The sequence below is a fragment of the Meleagris gallopavo genome, chromosome 4, assembly GCF_905368555.1.
Source record: "Meleagris gallopavo chromosome 4, MGAL_WU_HG_1.1, whole genome shotgun sequence".
NCBI lineage: Eukaryota > Metazoa > Chordata > Aves > Galliformes > Phasianidae > Meleagris > Meleagris gallopavo.
The window spans coordinates 2,563,415-2,580,486 of NC_139407.1; the positions used below are offsets into that span (position 1 = coordinate 2,563,415).

The 17,072-nt window shown below is 37.1% G+C and overlaps 1 protein-coding gene across 10 annotated transcripts in view; it reads left to right on the plus strand.

The window, feature by feature from the left end:
- RAPGEF2 (Rap guanine nucleotide exchange factor 2) overlaps positions 1-17,072 on the plus strand; it is a 174,221-nt gene that overhangs the window by 140,945 nt on the left and 16,204 nt on the right. For all 10 annotated transcript variants that reach the window (XM_085222021.1, XM_085222027.1, XM_085222023.1 and 7 more), the window contains 8 exons: positions 642-806; positions 3,806-3,913; positions 4,002-4,205; positions 4,295-4,403; positions 7,381-7,627; positions 11,799-11,956; positions 16,122-16,362; positions 16,599-16,982. In XM_085222021.1, the coding sequence (XP_085078147.1) occupies positions 642-806; positions 3,806-3,913; positions 4,002-4,205; positions 4,295-4,403; positions 7,381-7,627; positions 11,799-11,956; positions 16,122-16,362; positions 16,599-16,982 (1,616 nt within the window). The remainder of the gene's footprint in view (positions 1-641; positions 807-3,805; positions 3,914-4,001; positions 4,206-4,294; positions 4,404-7,380; positions 7,628-11,798; positions 11,957-16,121; positions 16,363-16,598; positions 16,983-17,072) is intronic.

Sequence of the window (17,072 nt, forward strand, 5' to 3'; positions counted from 1 at the left end):
CTAAAGGGAGCCTACAAACAGGAGGGGAGTCAGCTCTTTGAAAGGGTTGATAACTGCAGGACAAGGGGAAATGGTTTGAAGTTGAGGGAGGGGAGATTGAGGTTGGATGTCAGGGGGAAGTTCTTTACAGAGAGAGAGGTGAGGTGCTGGAACAGCTGCCCAGAGAGGCTGTGGATGCCCCGTCCATCCATGGAGGTGTTCAGGGCCAGGTTGGATGGGGCCCTGGGCAGCCTGGTCTGGTATTAAATGTGGACGTTGGTGGCCCTGCATGTGGCAGGGGGGTTGGAGACTCATGATACTTGAGGTCCCTTCCAACCCTGGCCATTCTGTGATTGGAAAGTAAGGCTCAAGATTAGTTGAGATGTGTTATAAAAGTATGTATTTGAAATTAAAAGATATAAAATTCTACTTTTTTTATTTTTAAAATGTTATGCACATGATTAACTACATGATTTTTCTAAAACATAATTATAGGGTTTTTTTTTTACATTTATAAAAATGGTTAAAGTGAAGTTTATCTCATCAGTCAATAGCGACAGTACTGCTCTTTCTGGTATAATTCATCTTCAGTATGCTATGAGAAAACAAATTTTCATTTGTTGAAAATATATTTTAATAATTAAAGTTTAATTTCTCTGTAGGGAACAGCGGAAAGGTTAACAATGCATTTGGTGGAAGAACACTCTGTGGTAGACCCAACATTTATAGAAGACTTCCTGTTGACATATCGGACCTTTCTTTCCAGCCCAATGGAAGTGGGGAAAAAGTTGTTGGAGTGGTTCAATGACCCCAGCCTCAGGGATAAGGTTAAAATCCCCTGAAATTTACATACCTTTAATCGTATACATGAAAAAATAAGCCATTAGTAATAAAAAGTGACTAAACTGAAGAAATATATATAACTGAATAATTTGGGTGACTAAACTGAATAAGATATAAATAGCTGGTGAAGTATTTTAATGGCAAACTGCATGGATAAGAGTAAGAATGACAGCGTTCGACATACATAAGCTGCATTTTACATTTTTTGTTTCTACAACAAAATTCAAGTGCTGCTAGTACAGGAAAGCTTTTTTCCCCAATAGTTAGCATATTTATTTAATATAGTTCAATGGAGTTCTGTAGTGCCTGGAAATCTGAGCATAAAATGAAGTCCTGTGTTTTCTCTTATAATACTAGTTAATACATCTTGGCAAACATTTGGTGATAATTTATTCTTACATAAAGACTCTAGAAAATATAGCAATTGTTAGAAAACTGCTGAGCCTTGCCCAGTTTTAGGAAAAGAATACAGCAGTCAAACAGCTCCTTCCCCAGACAAGACTACCATGATGGAAGAGCATCCTGTCTATCCAACTCTGGCACACTGATAACCACACAATGTCTATTGAGGCCAAATTGTGCTTCACACTGTAATGCTTTATTTACAATTTTATACATTTTTCAAATGTAAAACACTAGTTGGAAAATAGACATTTTTTTTTAAGATTTGAAACCAAGGAAATAACATCAGAAAGGTTAAAGAAAAGTTTGCTTTTCGACTTCAATTTAAACCCAGATATTTCTTCAACTAGAAATGTTAGTGTATCTTTGCCTTGTGTCTGTGCCTCTCTTGGCAGAAGGTTAGGCTTTGCTTCAGGGAAGTACTAGCTGTTCCTGTGAAAATCTGATTGCTATGTACACTGGAAAGCTGCAGCTAATATTGTTTAGCACAGACTTGCTTAGAGCTTCGGAGCTCTAATACCAGAGTTCATCTTTAAACTTATTTTTCCTCTCCTCCTATGGATAATCCTCTCAGCCTCTAAGAACATAAGCAAGTGTAGTTGCTGTCAGCACTGGAAACAGAGCTGCTCTTTGTTCTGCCATCTCAAGAACCAGCCCTCTGTCACTGAACAGCGCTGACAAAAAGCCTGCTTGGTTCAAGTGCAGGAAAGACAATAGCTTGGGAAGAGCAAAAATAAGTGGCAAACAAGATCTGGAGGATTTTGGCTGTTTTCTATTGGGAGCTGGCAGATGGTGAGGAGAGGGAAATGAATGAGTAAAACACCGTGAGTAGCATCAGTACTTGGTAGTCAGTCTGGGATATTTGAGATCTAGCCTTTCTTATGGTTTTGCCCAGTGTCAGGGTACCTGATTTTAAAGCTTTAATTTTTTTTTTTTTTAATAGTGTTACTCTGCTGGTACCAATGTTAGTAAAGACATTATTCTGGAAGTCACTGCTCAAGCCATTTCAGTGCTGTGTCTGCTGAGTACAGCACTAAGCCCCAACCTTGAAAGCAGTATTGATGTTGAAGCTTTCACTGCAACGATTTAAAATAAATTACGTGGCTCACAACTTCCCAAACGATTTGAAAAATTTGTGGTTGCTCCATGTTTATCTAAACATGATCTGTACCTTCCAGTGTGGTCTGCATTAATGAAAAATGGCACAAAAGAAGTTCGTCTGCTGTTTTAAAGAAGGAAAAATCTCAAATATGTCAAAAATGCTACCCCTAGCCTATTTTCTGGGGGCTGTAGAACAGATAGTGTGTAATTCTTCCCCTTTAGAATCCAGTCTCTCTAAAACAGTTGATTAATTTGGTTGAGAACTTCAACAATTCTTCTCAATTCACTTTTTATCAGCGTAAAAGGGAACCCACTTGGAAGCAGTGTAAATACAAACTATACGGCTCCCATGAGGGTGCTGAGCTTTGCTTTTGGATGCTTTGTCTCAGATCTTTAGCGCAGGAAACTGCAGGGGTTTATATTTTGTGCAGAGACAAAGAACTAGCAGTGGTTAGCTTTGCAATTAGAATTTGTATGAGATTCTGTTCTAAGCTTTGGTTTTTGAAGTGTTTTGTTCTTCTCCCTACTGAGTTGCCTTCCCATCATAACACAAGAAATACTGTGTTTCTGAGATCTCTGAGTGGCACAACCATTTTTGATTCGGGAGTCTCTTAAAAATAGTGCGAATTAATTTTAACTCTAAGCATCAGAAATCTTGTATTTTGTGAGGACAAAAGCTTCTAGGTCAAATCGTGCACTACGATCAAATTTTGCAGCGGAAGCCTACATTAAAAAAAACAGCATTTAAAAAAAAAAAAACACCTCTTTTTTTTCAACTTCACTTTTAGTAATATTAATTGACAGATGGCATCCCTATTTTTTCCCAACAAATTGTAAAGTATGAGCTAATATCCATTTGAACTTGATAATCAGAGTTGCATGGGGAGAGTAAGGATGAAGAGAGAGGAGAAGGTGTAAGCTGGGAGATTGAATGTAAGGAAGAAAATTGCATGTATTCACTGGTAAGACCTCTTTCCTGCTCCTCACAGTAGCTCCTTTTTCTTGCCTCTGTAATGTACAATAGCTGTTTTACACAGGCAAATGCCTAATGGAGTTAATGGTGGCTTAGGTCAAGTTTTGTGAGCCTCAAGAGCCAATTTAAGGAAAACATCAGAAACTTTATGATCACATGCTTGAAGAGTTAAGCAGGTTTTGAAATATATGCAGACAAGAAATTGTTGATGTCAGTCAGAAACTGATCTACGTCAATGCCTTATACAGTGTGTCCTCCATTCTCTCCCCAAACAAATCTGATTCAGCCAGTGTCAACTTCTTAGCTTCAGTAATCTTTGTGAAATGCAATTCAAGCAATTTTTCCACTTCATTCTTTCCTCCTGGTAAATGGTTGCATATCAGTGAAGTTAGGATATATAACACTTAGGATCCTGATGAAAACTTTTAGAAGCTGTAAGAAGCAGTTTTTTTAAAAAGAACTTAGCAGTAGTACTGCTTGGTAATTAGTCATTTAATTAATTTTCAGGTTACACGGGTAGTATTGTTGTGGGTGAACAATCACTTCAATGATTTTGAAGGAGATCCTGCTATGACTCGATTTCTGGAAGAATTTGAGAACAATTTGGAGAGGGAGGTAAGTTGTTTTTTTTTCTGACAGTTTGAGATAGCAAGGAATAGGCTGTTATTATGTAGAACTCACTGTGCTCTCTTTTTTTTTGTAGAAAATGGGTGGACATTTGAGGCTGTTAAATATCGCTTGCGCCGCTAAAGCGAAAAGAAGATTGATAACCTTAACAAAGCCATCTCGAGAAGCCCCTTTGCCTTTTATCTTATTGGGAGGGTCAGAAAAGGGGTTTGGAATCTTTGTTGACAGTGTAGATTTTGGTAGTAAAGCTACAGAAGCAGGCCTGAAGCGTGGAGATCAAGTATGTATTTAAAAAAAATTTTTTTTTTCCTTTTTTTCCTCCATTTTCTGCATTAAATTAAAATAATGCTAATGTCTTTGTATTTTTAGATATTGGAAGTGAATGGTCAAAACTTTGAAAATGTTCAGCTGTCAAAAGCCATGGAAATCCTTAGAAATAACACTCATCTGTCTATCACTGTGAAAACCAATTTATTTGGTAAGTTTAACATGCAATTTTTGTTCTAATTTAGATGAAGTTTTTCATTTTGCACAGAAGACTTTTGGAAATGGTTTAAAATAATTACTTGAAGTACTTCTGAGGTGGGAAGAATTGGAACAGGAGCTTTGCGTGTCCTAAAGTGTCTGAATTCAAATTGGCAGAGAAAAATTTACAAATAAGCTTGTTTGAGGTCACTTAATTCTCAGAAGTGCTTATGTTTGGGCTAAGAGGCAGGAACTGCAGTGGCCATTTAGCTCGAATTTATGAAACACATTGGCACTTGTCAGATTTAGCTCTGTCTCAAGAAAGAAGCCTTTTTTGGCAGTTCATTTGTCTAGTGATCTTAATCTGTATTTTTGCGTCCTTTTTCGTTCTGTGCTGTAAGATGAGTACAGAAAGATTAATAAAAACTTTTTTTTGTCAGATGGGCAACAACAATCTCACTACTCCCCAGGTCTATTCCCTCCATTTCTCTGTCTAACAAATACCAAAACAGTCCTGAAGGAGTCTTTAAGCAACTCAGGACCTCTGTTACTATCATAAGAAATAGATCTTGTGCATTTTACTTGATTTTTTTCTTTTTTCCCCACTAGGTACTTAGATTGTTTATATGATTTAGTGATGTGTTCCCTAAGTGTTTCTTCCATGATGGTGTTCTTCACTGTAAATGAGTAGGGTATAGTAGTATTTCCATAGGATGCCACTACACTAATTAATTGATGGTTAAATATGCATAGGCTATTTCCAAAAGTTATTTGTGAAATCTATATCCTGGGGCTTTTCTTTTTCCTTTCCAATAATGATTCTAACATTTCAATTATTTATAATAAAGCATTTCTTAATGTAGCTGTATATGCTTATTTATCTGCATGTGCTTGTTTCTCTGTAAATAGTTTGCAAAGATATCTCTGGATTTTTTTAGTTACGTGCATTGCTTTAATCTTAAGACTAAACCTGTTTTCTTAAATAGTGCTTTCTAAGTTTTGAATCCACTCCAAATACTGAAACCACATCACAGCAGAGTATCAAAACAGCTGTATTGCATGCAATATTCCTATCAATAATTTTCCAAAGGAGATGCCTATTTCTTGATGGCATTTTCCTGTATGTTATTTAAGTCATCTCTCTAGCCCCCAGCTCCTTTTCTACAATACTGTTATGAGTTTTTCTTTGCTTTTCATTTAGTCGTATTTGAAGCTTTTAAGATTACCTGCTAATTTCTTGTGTACAGCTGGAGGAAAAGATTATTAAGGGCAAAAATGGATACAGTGGAGTAAAAGCCTGCTTTGAATTCTCATTACTGCTCTCTTAACTGCTTACCATTTTTTTCCCATTTCTTCCACAATTTCTTACTTTTAATCATCAGTTTCACAGAAAATACCAGAGAAACAATGACTTCTTTCTTTGCTTTTGATTTTCTTCACTTTCGAGAGAGATTCCTGTTGTTTATTTAACATAGCCTTCTGCAGTAAGTACCAATTGGCCAACATAAATTCCCATTTCTTAGTTTATCTTCTCAAAATCTGCGCTAGCTCAAACTCTTGGGTTGAATATTCTTTTTTTTCTTACTCATTCCCTTTCTTAAAATGTCTTCCTTCTTTATGGTGATTTTCTTTGAAGATATTCTACTTCTATGCTGTTGAAATACAGAGAGCTTCTCTTTTTCCTGGGATTAAAATTATTCACACTTAAAAAAAATTCATTGGACTATTTCTATACAGCCAAGTTATTCTTTGCAAAGATATGTGAATAAATGAAGTCTTTCTTACATCAGTGTCCTATATACAAGACCGTGCATGAATTGTTACTTCTTGAATGTTGCGTACTCGGCCCATAGCAGTGGCTTTCTGTTTGCTCAGAAAAACAGAATCATAGACTCATAGACTGCTTTGTGTTGGAAGGGCCCTTTGAGATCACCAAGTTCCAGGTTGCTCCAGCCCTGTCCAACTCGGTCTTGAATGCTTACAGGGAGGGAGCATCCTCAACATCTCTGGGTAAACACTTAAAAAAACTTTCTCTTCTTGCTTCCTGGGAGAGATTTGTGCATTCCTCTTATCTGACCTCCAGTGTTAATCTTGCAGTTTGTTCTAACGTGGGTTTATAGCTCTCAGAAGTATATTTACCATTACAAATCAAATCATCAGATATGATACTTTTTTCTACTTATCTATAGGTACTGTCTTGTTTCAAACTGATCTGGATTCATTGTCATGTCAGTTTTTTCAATATATTTAAATATATTGACATTTTGGCTAAGTTTAAAGCTGTGGTAGAGGAAGTGATTCACAAATTCGTCAGGTATTTCTGCCTTGTTTTTTGACTGTTTGCTAGTGTGATGTGGGAGAAATTTGGGAGCAGTATTAAGTTTGGCCTTCTGACTTTTGCTACACTCAGCCTGTTAGCCTTCTAAGATTCCAGGTGTTCTTGTACATCTGGCACATGGACACAACAGCAAAGAGGTCAGAGAATTTTCATAGCATCTTATTTTATTTTATTTTATTTTTTTTAACAGTTTGGTGAGTTTCCCCTCTGATTTCTGACTTTTGATGTCACTAATTATTGCCCACCTCTGAGCTTTCATTGCTGGCAGTCAGTTTAAAACTTTCCTTCAAGGTTGGGTTAATTTTCTTGCTTATTTCTCTTTTTAATTTGTTCTCTTTTTAATATGCTGTTATCCCACAGAAGTCCGTGGGAAATTTGACTGAAAAGTCAAATTTCTTCTGCTGACAATATCCAAGCAACAATATGATTATCTGGTGTATTTCTTTTTCATGCTGGGCTCATTTTCAGGTTTTTCTGATTCTTACTACAGTAGAGTCCTCTTAAAAAGCTGTAAACTATTTAATCATATCTCTTAAATTCAGTTAATATTTGAATTAACAGAAGGTGCTATAGATTAATAGTAAACTCGTCAGCTGTGCAGTGTTTTCTTTTACCTTTTTTGTTCTTCTTTCATTCCTTTTGTCCTGTACAGTTTTTAAAGAACTTTTAACGCGGTTGTCAGAGGAAAAACGAAATGGTGCTCCTCACTTGCCTAAAATTGGTGATATTAAAAAGGCGAGCCGTTATTCCATCCCAGATCTGGCTGTTGATGTGGAACAGGTAATAGGATTAGAAAAAGTAAATAAGAAAAGTAAAGCCAACACAGTTGGGGGAAGAAATAAGTTAAAGAAGATACTTGACAAGACTCGAATCAGCATTCTGCCTCAGAAACCATACAAGTGAGTTTTTGGATTTCTTCTAAGTATTTGCTTTGTGTTACATATTAATAACTTCTTGTGATACTTATAATTTGCTGTGATACTTTTAGTTATTAATGCAAAACACTTTCATATCTTCAATATACTGGGAAATACTAGTTGGAATATACACCTGTCCATAGACTCCTAACAGTGCAGTTTGTGGTGTCAGTGTGAAGGTATTTATTTCTTATAGGCACAGCGATGGCATACTTTACAGTTTTCTTTTAAGATGACTGTTAATTGGAAGCACCCCAGGCAATTAATTTTTGTATAACTCTGCAAAGCAGATTTGCTTGCAAATTGCTGATGGGGGTAAGAGTTTCTATCTGTACACAATCCAGTGGTCTGTAAGAATTTAAGCACGCTGCCATCAAGAGGAGACTGAGGTTAAAACTTGGGTTCTTTGATAAAAGTGATGAAGATTGTTGGAAACAATTAGTTTTATATGTTTTTTATGGTAACCTAGAACTTGTCCTAGGCAAGTGCCATCAATGGGAGGAACGTGAAAACAGCAAAGCTGAATTGTAGAGGATAGTTGATGTCTAATAAAAGTTTTCTCCTGTATTTTTCTTTCTGCATGCTATTGAGAAAAATCTTTTCAAAATTCGTTAAGAAGATGCTTCTGCCAAAAATCTAGGTTCTTTCCCTGCTAATGACTATTACTGTCAAAAAAGAATACTCTTCTGAAACATTAGCAGTGGGATAAATAGGATGTTACTGATATATAGAGATATATAAGAGATATAAAAGATTATATCCAAATAATGATTATTTTCTAAAATTGCTGGGGATAGGTTTCAGTAGGGGAGCATATGTAAATCCTCATTTTATGCTGTTTGTCTTTAGAATGTTCTCTTATGTTTTCTTATACGTTTCTTCCCGTGATGAGCCATGCATATTGTTGATGTGATTTTTGCACTGCTCGTGATTCATAGCTTTGACATAAAATTCTCTTGTTGGTTTTCACTTTGTTTTGTTTTGTTTGTGCATGTTTTCTGTTCAGGGATATCTTTGGGTAAGAGACAAAAAACAAACAAACAACAACACCAAAAACAGTCCACTTTACCTATTTTGTTTTCCTTTTGCTAGCTTTACTTCATGTGTTAGATATAGCAATTTATGTGCAAAGCCTCTTGATGTTTTGCCTGCCTGTTGCTATTTGCCTGCACAATTCTACATAGAGATGTGTAGCTGTAGATTTGCTTGTTTGTGTTCTTTTCTTCACCTTCTGTAGAAACTTTTATCTTGTTCTTCCTAATTACGTATGGTGCTGCGTATATGAGGGGACTTTACTTATTCTCATGAGTTTTTAAAAGCCAACAGTAAAGAGGATGAAAAAGCTGATTTACTTATTTTAGAGTAGGTATTTAAAGACTTCATGAGTCAGCTAGCCAGCTTATGAGGTGAAGATATCTACCTTGTCTTGAAAGCAAACACAGCGTGTGTTTTCAATATGTAGCCAAATGAAGCCAGTCTCAACTAAACTGAGGTAACTTATCAGTTTTGTGAGACGTCAAGCCAGTATCAAAGACAAATTGTTTGATCAGGAGATAGTACATTTCTTCAGTCTTGCTTTTCATTCTGATAACGTTGAGTGACTTCCCAAATTGAGCAAACAGTTCCATTTCCTCTGGGGCTATTAGGAAATCTCCTTCTCGTAGGCACTACTCAAGCACCTTGGTTGCAGCACTTGACACCACTTGTCATCCAGGAGTGGTTTTCCTTCAGATAAGAGCTAAGTACCGTCACCCTTCCAGCTCTTACAGAGCTCTGCTTGGTCCATAGTGCAGCACCCCAGATTAGGAGGAAGCCCCCCCCTCTCTTCTCTATTTGCAGCCCTTTGGTGGGATGCTCAACGTGCTATACTGAAGCAAGAAGCATTTGAACACTTCTGCCATTCCTCTACCCGTTCTACCACATTTGACATTCAGCAGGGAAGTCATTTATCAGTTAATGCTATCTCTGCACAGCAAGCATTACAGAAAATAACATAAATGCTTTCCTTTAAAAGCACGATTTCCTTTCACCCAGAAAATGAAATATTTTGCTTAGTGATGAGAGCAGTTGGTCTTTGTGGGACCTGGGAATCCTCTGGTGCTCTTATTTATATCTGAAATTTCTGAGGTTTATTTTTTGCTTGTGTAACTTGAAATCAGAATTGGGGGAGTGTTCTGCGTTTTAAAAATAGAGCCAACTTGAGTAACTTCGCTCCAGTTTAGTATATGAGCACTTAGGGGGAAGATAGAAGAAGTTTAGGAAGGCTTCTCTGAATTTTTTAAAGCCTGATGTTTGTCAGTTGATCCACTTTAGCGAAGCCACTTTGGTTATGACGCACAGGATTGGTGCAGTAAAACATGAAAAGGTTATATAACACTGACAGACCCAAAAAGGAATATGTGATGTAACTGAATCTACTTAATGTAAGGGGGGTGGGGGGGGCACATTGTCTTCCTTGGACTGAATTTAGAGAAAAACCAGTGTTAGCACTTCTATGAACTACATTGCATAGTTTCTGTAGTTGCCAGAAAGCATTTTGTTCGTCCTGTTTGTTTGTTTGTGTGCTTTTTTGTGTGTAGAGAGTGGCTCCTACTTGAAAGACCAAGCTTCGATTGCTGGGAATGCTTTTTAGTACTAGCAAAGTTTGTTTGAGGCTTGGCATAAGGGTGCAGTGCTGTGTTGATCACTGCTTGTCGCAGCATTTTGTGCTTTATGTGGAAGTACAGAAACACAGATGTTCAGATTCAGCTTATCTTACGGCGGAGGGAATCCAGCAACACTTTTTTGATTTTGAGTATTTTTCTCTCGTGAATCTCACGACACTTTATAAAATATTTTTGTGATGCTGGCTGCCTTGGTTTTTAAAGAACAAACAAAAACTCACCTCAAAATAACAAAAAAACATACACAGATGCTTTCATGTGACGTTGCCTTCTGCAAAGCAGTGACTGTGTCTGTGTAATTGACATGGTGCAGATACCCACCTTGCTCCCCAGAATGCTTTCCACTCCATAGCACTTAAAGAAGTGGTACAAGAATGTACTGGGCAAAGCGATCCTCCTGTGAGCACAAAAGGATGCTTATGCTGTAACAGCTCTACAGGGATAATTATCAGGCCCTTAATTACTTCTGTGTGGGCTTTCTGAGGATGAATAGGAAACTAGACAAAAACCAAAGTGCCCCTAAGTTGGGGTACAAAAGGCCATTTGTGTTCTGTCATCTAATTTAGGAGCTTGACTTTGAGTGGCGTCATTTTGCAATGGAATTGAAGTTCTGATTTGTGCTTTATTTACATGTGTAGATACAGATTTAGATGTGTTAATCTTTTTAAAAGTCTTTTCCTATAATGGCTGAGTTTTAAATCATTTTCAATCTCTATAGCATCTCCATTTCAACATTTTACACACACACAGTATTTTACTAAGGATGTGTAGCTATGTGTTTATAGAAAAGTTCAGTGCCTAGCTTCTCAACTCGACATGCAATAAGCAGATAGCACCTGCTGTAGCATGATAATTCTGTCCCAGATGCATCTTTAACACTACTGACCTTTGAGACCCAGCATTTCACAGTTTAGTAGACCAAGTCTTTCACCTGTACCTCAGAATACTTTATTTGCAGTTAGACACTTTGAAGGGGATAGCAGTAGCACCCAACTGTGGATACATACCTGTATATATCCTTTCAAGTCAGCTGGCATCGTTTCAATCACATACAGTGAAGAGGAACTCGGAGAGGGTGATACAGGGTAGAAGGGCCAAAAGGATGTGCTCAACAATATCTATCTGTGAATAGATTGCAGTATACTATATAGCTACAATAACTCCCAGAGTACAGTTGCAAATACATGCACCACCTTTTCAGTGAAGATCTTGGCCTCTATGAAAAAATCATTAAAGAAAGGCAAGAGTAGCAGCTCCTCAGAGCTGAGTGGTAAGCATAGGAATCTTCTGTCAGCACGAAAAGGCTGATCTGATCGAGGTGAGTGGACATTTGGGTGCTGTTGACAAAGCTAGACAGCAATCCCTGTCTTCTGGAGAATGCTGATTCATAAATAGTAATTCCTGAGAGTCTGGAAAATGTAGTATTACAGACTCCTTGCATCCCTCCGTTATAGTCCAGGCTCTGAACATTTGTTTCTTTCTGGATGCAGTGACATTGGAATTGGCCAGTCTCAGGATGACAGCATTGTAGGACTGAGGCAAACAAAGCACATTCCTCCTGCTTTACCTGTCAGTGGAACCCTGTCATCCAGTAATCCTGATCTACTGCAGTCTCATCACCGCATCTTGGACTTCAATACAACTCCAGGTAAGGATCCTTTTTTGTTCTCTACTGTATAATTTTGTTTCTTTTATTATTTTTAATTTATTATTTTTTTTTCTGGGCTTCGGAGTCTTCTATTAGCTATACACTGTCATCCTCATTAGATTAGCCATTTATGAATGCTTATTATATTCCTCCACTTTGCCCAGTTGTGTATAGGTGGATTTTTGGAAGTATGTTGCATGCGGAGCATCTTTTCCTGACTGAATACTCCTGGCTAGTGAAAACTTCTGCGTGGTGCTTCATAATCTGCTGTGATAGATCAGTCTTTATAAGACTGCAGTATTTTCAAACAGCATGAGAGATTGCAAGCTTACAATAAAACAGAAAGGCATTGAGCTTGGACACACACTGTGTGTTTTGTTTTTTTTCTGAACACACTTCTTATGTAATCTTGTAAGGCATAGAGTTTCTGAGTTGCCTATTAATCATCCTACCCTGCAGAAGTGTCTACAGCTGAGTTCTGAATGCTTTGTACATAGTGATTTGAAATCTATTCTCAGTAATAGTTTAAAAATCCCCCATCAAACAAAATTATCAAGCCAACACATATTTAGTAGAGAGGAACAAACTATGAGGGGAAGTGAGGATGAGAAAGGGAGAGAATATGACAACCTTGAGAGCCTTATCATATGAGAAGGGCTTAGCTGGAACTCCTGGAGAGTTAGGATTTGGGCTCTTATCTGGCTTCAGAAAAAGTTCTTAAAGTGAATCTTTCTCTGTATTAGGTATATGATTCTTTATTGTTAAAATGTATCTTCTGGAGGATGATATGCTGGTGGTAGCTGTGTGGATACTGGGTTATTTTTAGTGTTTTTCTCAAAAATAGAACCAAAAATTGAGTGCCCTCTAAGTCCAAGGGATTTCAGACCTTACCTAAAAGGACATTGCTTGAATGTCGGTCGACAGACTGTCGAAGTTTGTGCAATTTTTTACTCTTGAAACTGTGATGCTGAGCATCACTTATATAATGGGGGGGGGGAGGGCAGGGGGAGGGCACGACTAGAGAAGGATACAAGAAACTTTTGTGTGGGAGTGATTTTTTTTAATTTTTTTTTTTGCTGTTGATGTTTTTGGTGTTATTTTTGTCCCAATGCCTAAGATTGCTTCTTAGAGAGTGGGAAGATTATTTTTTAATCTAACAACTAATGTCCAATACTTTGAAGATATTGAATCAGTAAGAGCCTATAACTCTTCAATTGATGCCGTGGCTATATATGTTATCCAAGTGTGTGTAAAATCCATTCTCCAGCTTGCTACTTTGCTAGACTGGGCAATTTCCAGCAAGTGCCAAGTACAGCGAGTGGCTCACTTCCAGAACTGTGGGGAGTGCTGTCTCAGAGCTCAAGTAAATCCCATTTCGTTTTATTTATTTATTTTTGCTTAAAACTTATTCAAATGCCCACCTACTGAATATTTTCAAATTACTTTGCAGCTGTGATTTTTTTTTTTTTTTCTTCAGTGAGAAGTAGGGGAATGGAGATTCATGATCCTTGAGGTCCCTTCCAACCCTGGCCATTCTGTGATAGGGGAATGGGAGGTCTGAAATCAAAAGCATGTACCTTAGGGTCCTCAGGGGTGGTTGTGCTGGAGATAAAAGTTGAGTTATGCCACTATACACTTTAAGACAGGGAAACAATTAAAGCCTACAATTTTAATTTCTTTTATTACCTTAGGCTATATTAAAGATGGAGATGGAGGCAGCTTGCAAGAAATTGAATGTATCGGAGAAGGAGAATAGTAGTAGAGTGGCCTCCTTTGAGGCTTTAAGGGATATCTCTCAGGGCAAAAAGTAAAACAGCTCATTTTGAAAGGGTAGTCTTTGAGGAGGAAATGAGGATGTAATTCCTTGAAATTGCTTAAAAACTGCACGGAGTCATTTTAGTTTTTCTTCTCAGTCGCACAGACATTTTCAAATACATACTTGCAAAGGCTTCTTTTTAAACACACATATAGTCAATAATACTTTGACTTCTCTTCTCTTGTGCTGTCTTTGATTGGAACCAAAATAACATAGTAATGATGACCTATCAGTCACTGGTACTCTTCCCCAAGTTTTCTATGGGACTAGGCTGCTATCATAAAGCTTTGCTTTCTTCTGTCTGCCACTCTAGTTTCCTTTTTAAAAAGGAGTGAAGGGGTAATTACAATTCTTTTCGAGATCTGTTTTACTTTACAAACTCATGTGCTGAATTACATGTTAATACTGCTGCATTTGTAGTCGCTTGATTGCTAGTAGACTTCTCAGTATGCTGCTTAGTGCTTTGCTACCAGCTCTGATAGGTGTGCATACTTAATAATTCATATTAACTTCACTGATTTAGCAGAGCAGGGTTTCTCCTTGTGCAAAATACTTGTTTCTTTTGAGTATTAAGTGAGTTCCTCCAATTGTGTGCAAGGGCTTCCCGTCTTCATAACAGTTCTTTGAGTGGCAAGGATTTCTGTAACAGCAAGACACAACAGGGTCTACAGAGCGTTCTCATTCTTAGTAATTCCTCTGAATGGTTGTGTCTTTGGCATGTGCCTTCCCTACAATGTCAAAGTATGTTGAAATGTCTTCAGGCCCTGCTCTGTGTCCCTTTTCAACTAATTACCTAAGACAGATGGGTCAATGAGTTGGTGATGATGGGCAAAATTGACTTGCTGGTTGTCAAAGGTATTCATAAATTTAACCCAAGTACTTGGGAATGGCTTAGAATTGGCCTACACTGCTGTGTGTTATGGGTAAATAATAATGTAATCACTTAATCATAATGTGCTTGAGTATTAGTGCTCCTTAAGATGCAAAAAAATATTACTGTGAGCTTGACAGTTATGGGCTTGGTTCCATTTATGTCTAAACAGCCTTTTTAGCACGTATGCCCATTCATATCAGAAGGATTTACCTTGCTGCTTTCAAATGGTCTTAGAGAAATGGAACAGTAGTGGGAAGACATTAATTTTTGTTATTTTCTCACAAGATTTCTGTTGCTTAATGTAAGCTTTATACAGTACCTTGAGTACGTATTATGCACTTTCAGGTCTCTTTTTCCATAAGTCGTCAAATAAGGCCTTTATTTTATCAACGTGCTTGTTTTCATCTATTTCTTTTTTTCCAGTATGTCATTTTTTCCAGTGTCTTTTCAGATAATGATCACTTCTGGTTGTACATTCACAAGACTTTCTGTTACTTTCTATTTTCTTGTTCAGCTGACCTTTATAATCTTTTAAAAAAAAATCCTAATCAGATAAAGATGACCAGATATCATACTGTACAATACTAGAAAAGGTTATTTGTAATAAAGAGAAAAAATTAAATTAAATTAATTGAAAGTACTTTATCTTGTCATTTGAAAGCTAAAAATAATAATAATGCTGGACAGCAGTACAATTTTAGTTCTTTGTTTTCTTTTTATAATACAATTACAACAATCTAACTTCAGTTGATTAATGGGTCTAGATTTCAAACTGTTAATGAGGTGGTAGAGATACCAAATGCAGCCTTGGAATTAGGATGATAATTCTCCAGGTTTCCTAAAAACAGGTTTCTTGTACACATTCACTGCAGGAATTGTCATGAATTGAAACATGAATCGAATATTTGAAACCTAAATGCTTAGAAAAGCTTTCTTGCTTAGACTGTTTAACTGTTTAACCCTGTGACGAAATTTTAGTGATGACATTTTCAATCATTTACACATTTGATACAGCGAGTTCAATTTATCAGGGATAGAGTCTTTTTGGTAGTTAAGAACTTGGATGCATTAACACCACAGCAGTCTATTAGTGCACACAGCTGGCTATTATATGTGCATTTCTAGCTGCTCTCAGACTTAAATGGAATTTACCAGCATTCAACACCTGTGAAAATCCTATTAGCTCGTCTGTCCATACGTGGGAAATGTTTGCATATTTTTGTAGCTTTCCCCTTTGATAGCTGTATTTTTCTGAATGTTGGCAGAACTGGTCTTTCATTTAAAAACAAAACAACTAGAATAAAAAATAAACAGCATTCCTGTTCCATGGGAATGGGAGATAACAGTGATACTGAAATAAAGAGAAACAGCACGAGGAGTTTGATTCAATGTGACTGATATTGTTGTTTGTTGTTAAGCTCTTTTTATTTTTCTCTCATTACTGAATTGTACCTCTTGCATGCAACTTTTTTCAGACTTACCAGATCAAGTTCTGAGGGTTTTCAAGGCGGATCAGCAAAGTCGCTACATCATGATCAGTAAGGACACAACAGCAAAAGAAGTGGTCATCCAGGCCATCAGGGAATTTGCTCTCACTGCTACTCCCGATGCGTATTCACTGTGTGAAGTCTCTGTCACACCTGAGGGTGTAATCAAACAAAGGAGGCTTCCTGATCAGTTATCCAAGCTTGCTGACAGGATACAGCTAAGTGGCAGGTGAGAGTAGAGACTAAGCTAGAGCTGACTATGCTAGTTTAATAAGTAAGAATCCTGCTAATGAAGCATTATTTAATTACTATCATTCTGTTTCTTTACAAGAAATCACCTCTTATGTAATTTCTAATATCAAAGCATGTTAAAATTCAGTTTATTCTATGGTTACAGCGAGGCATTAATTTTCACTAGTATTTGAGTATACTGTATCAAGTCTGTTTGGAATTTTGTTTTTACAGGTATTACCTGAAGAACAACATGGAAACGGAAACTCTTTGTTCAGATGAAGATGCTCAAGAGTTATTAAGAGAGAGTCAAATTTCCCTCCTACAGCTCAGTACCGTTGAGGTGGCTACCCAGCTGTCCATGAGAAACTTTGAGTTATTCCGTAATATTGAACCCACAGAATACATAGATGACTTGTTTAAACTCAAATCAAAAACAGGCTGCACTAATCTAAAGAAGTTTGAAGAAGTGATAAATCAAGAAACATTCTGGGTAGCTTCGGAGATTCTAAGAGAAACCAACCAGTTGAAAAGGATGAAAATCATCAAGCATTTCATTAAGATAGCACTACACTGCAGAGAATGCAAGAATTTCAACTCGATGTTTGCTATCATTAGGTATTGAATGTCAAATTCTATTTTGAGTAAAAAGAAAATAGAAAAGCCTTGCCTGTCTCTATTTAAAAAAATGCATTAAATTCATAGTGC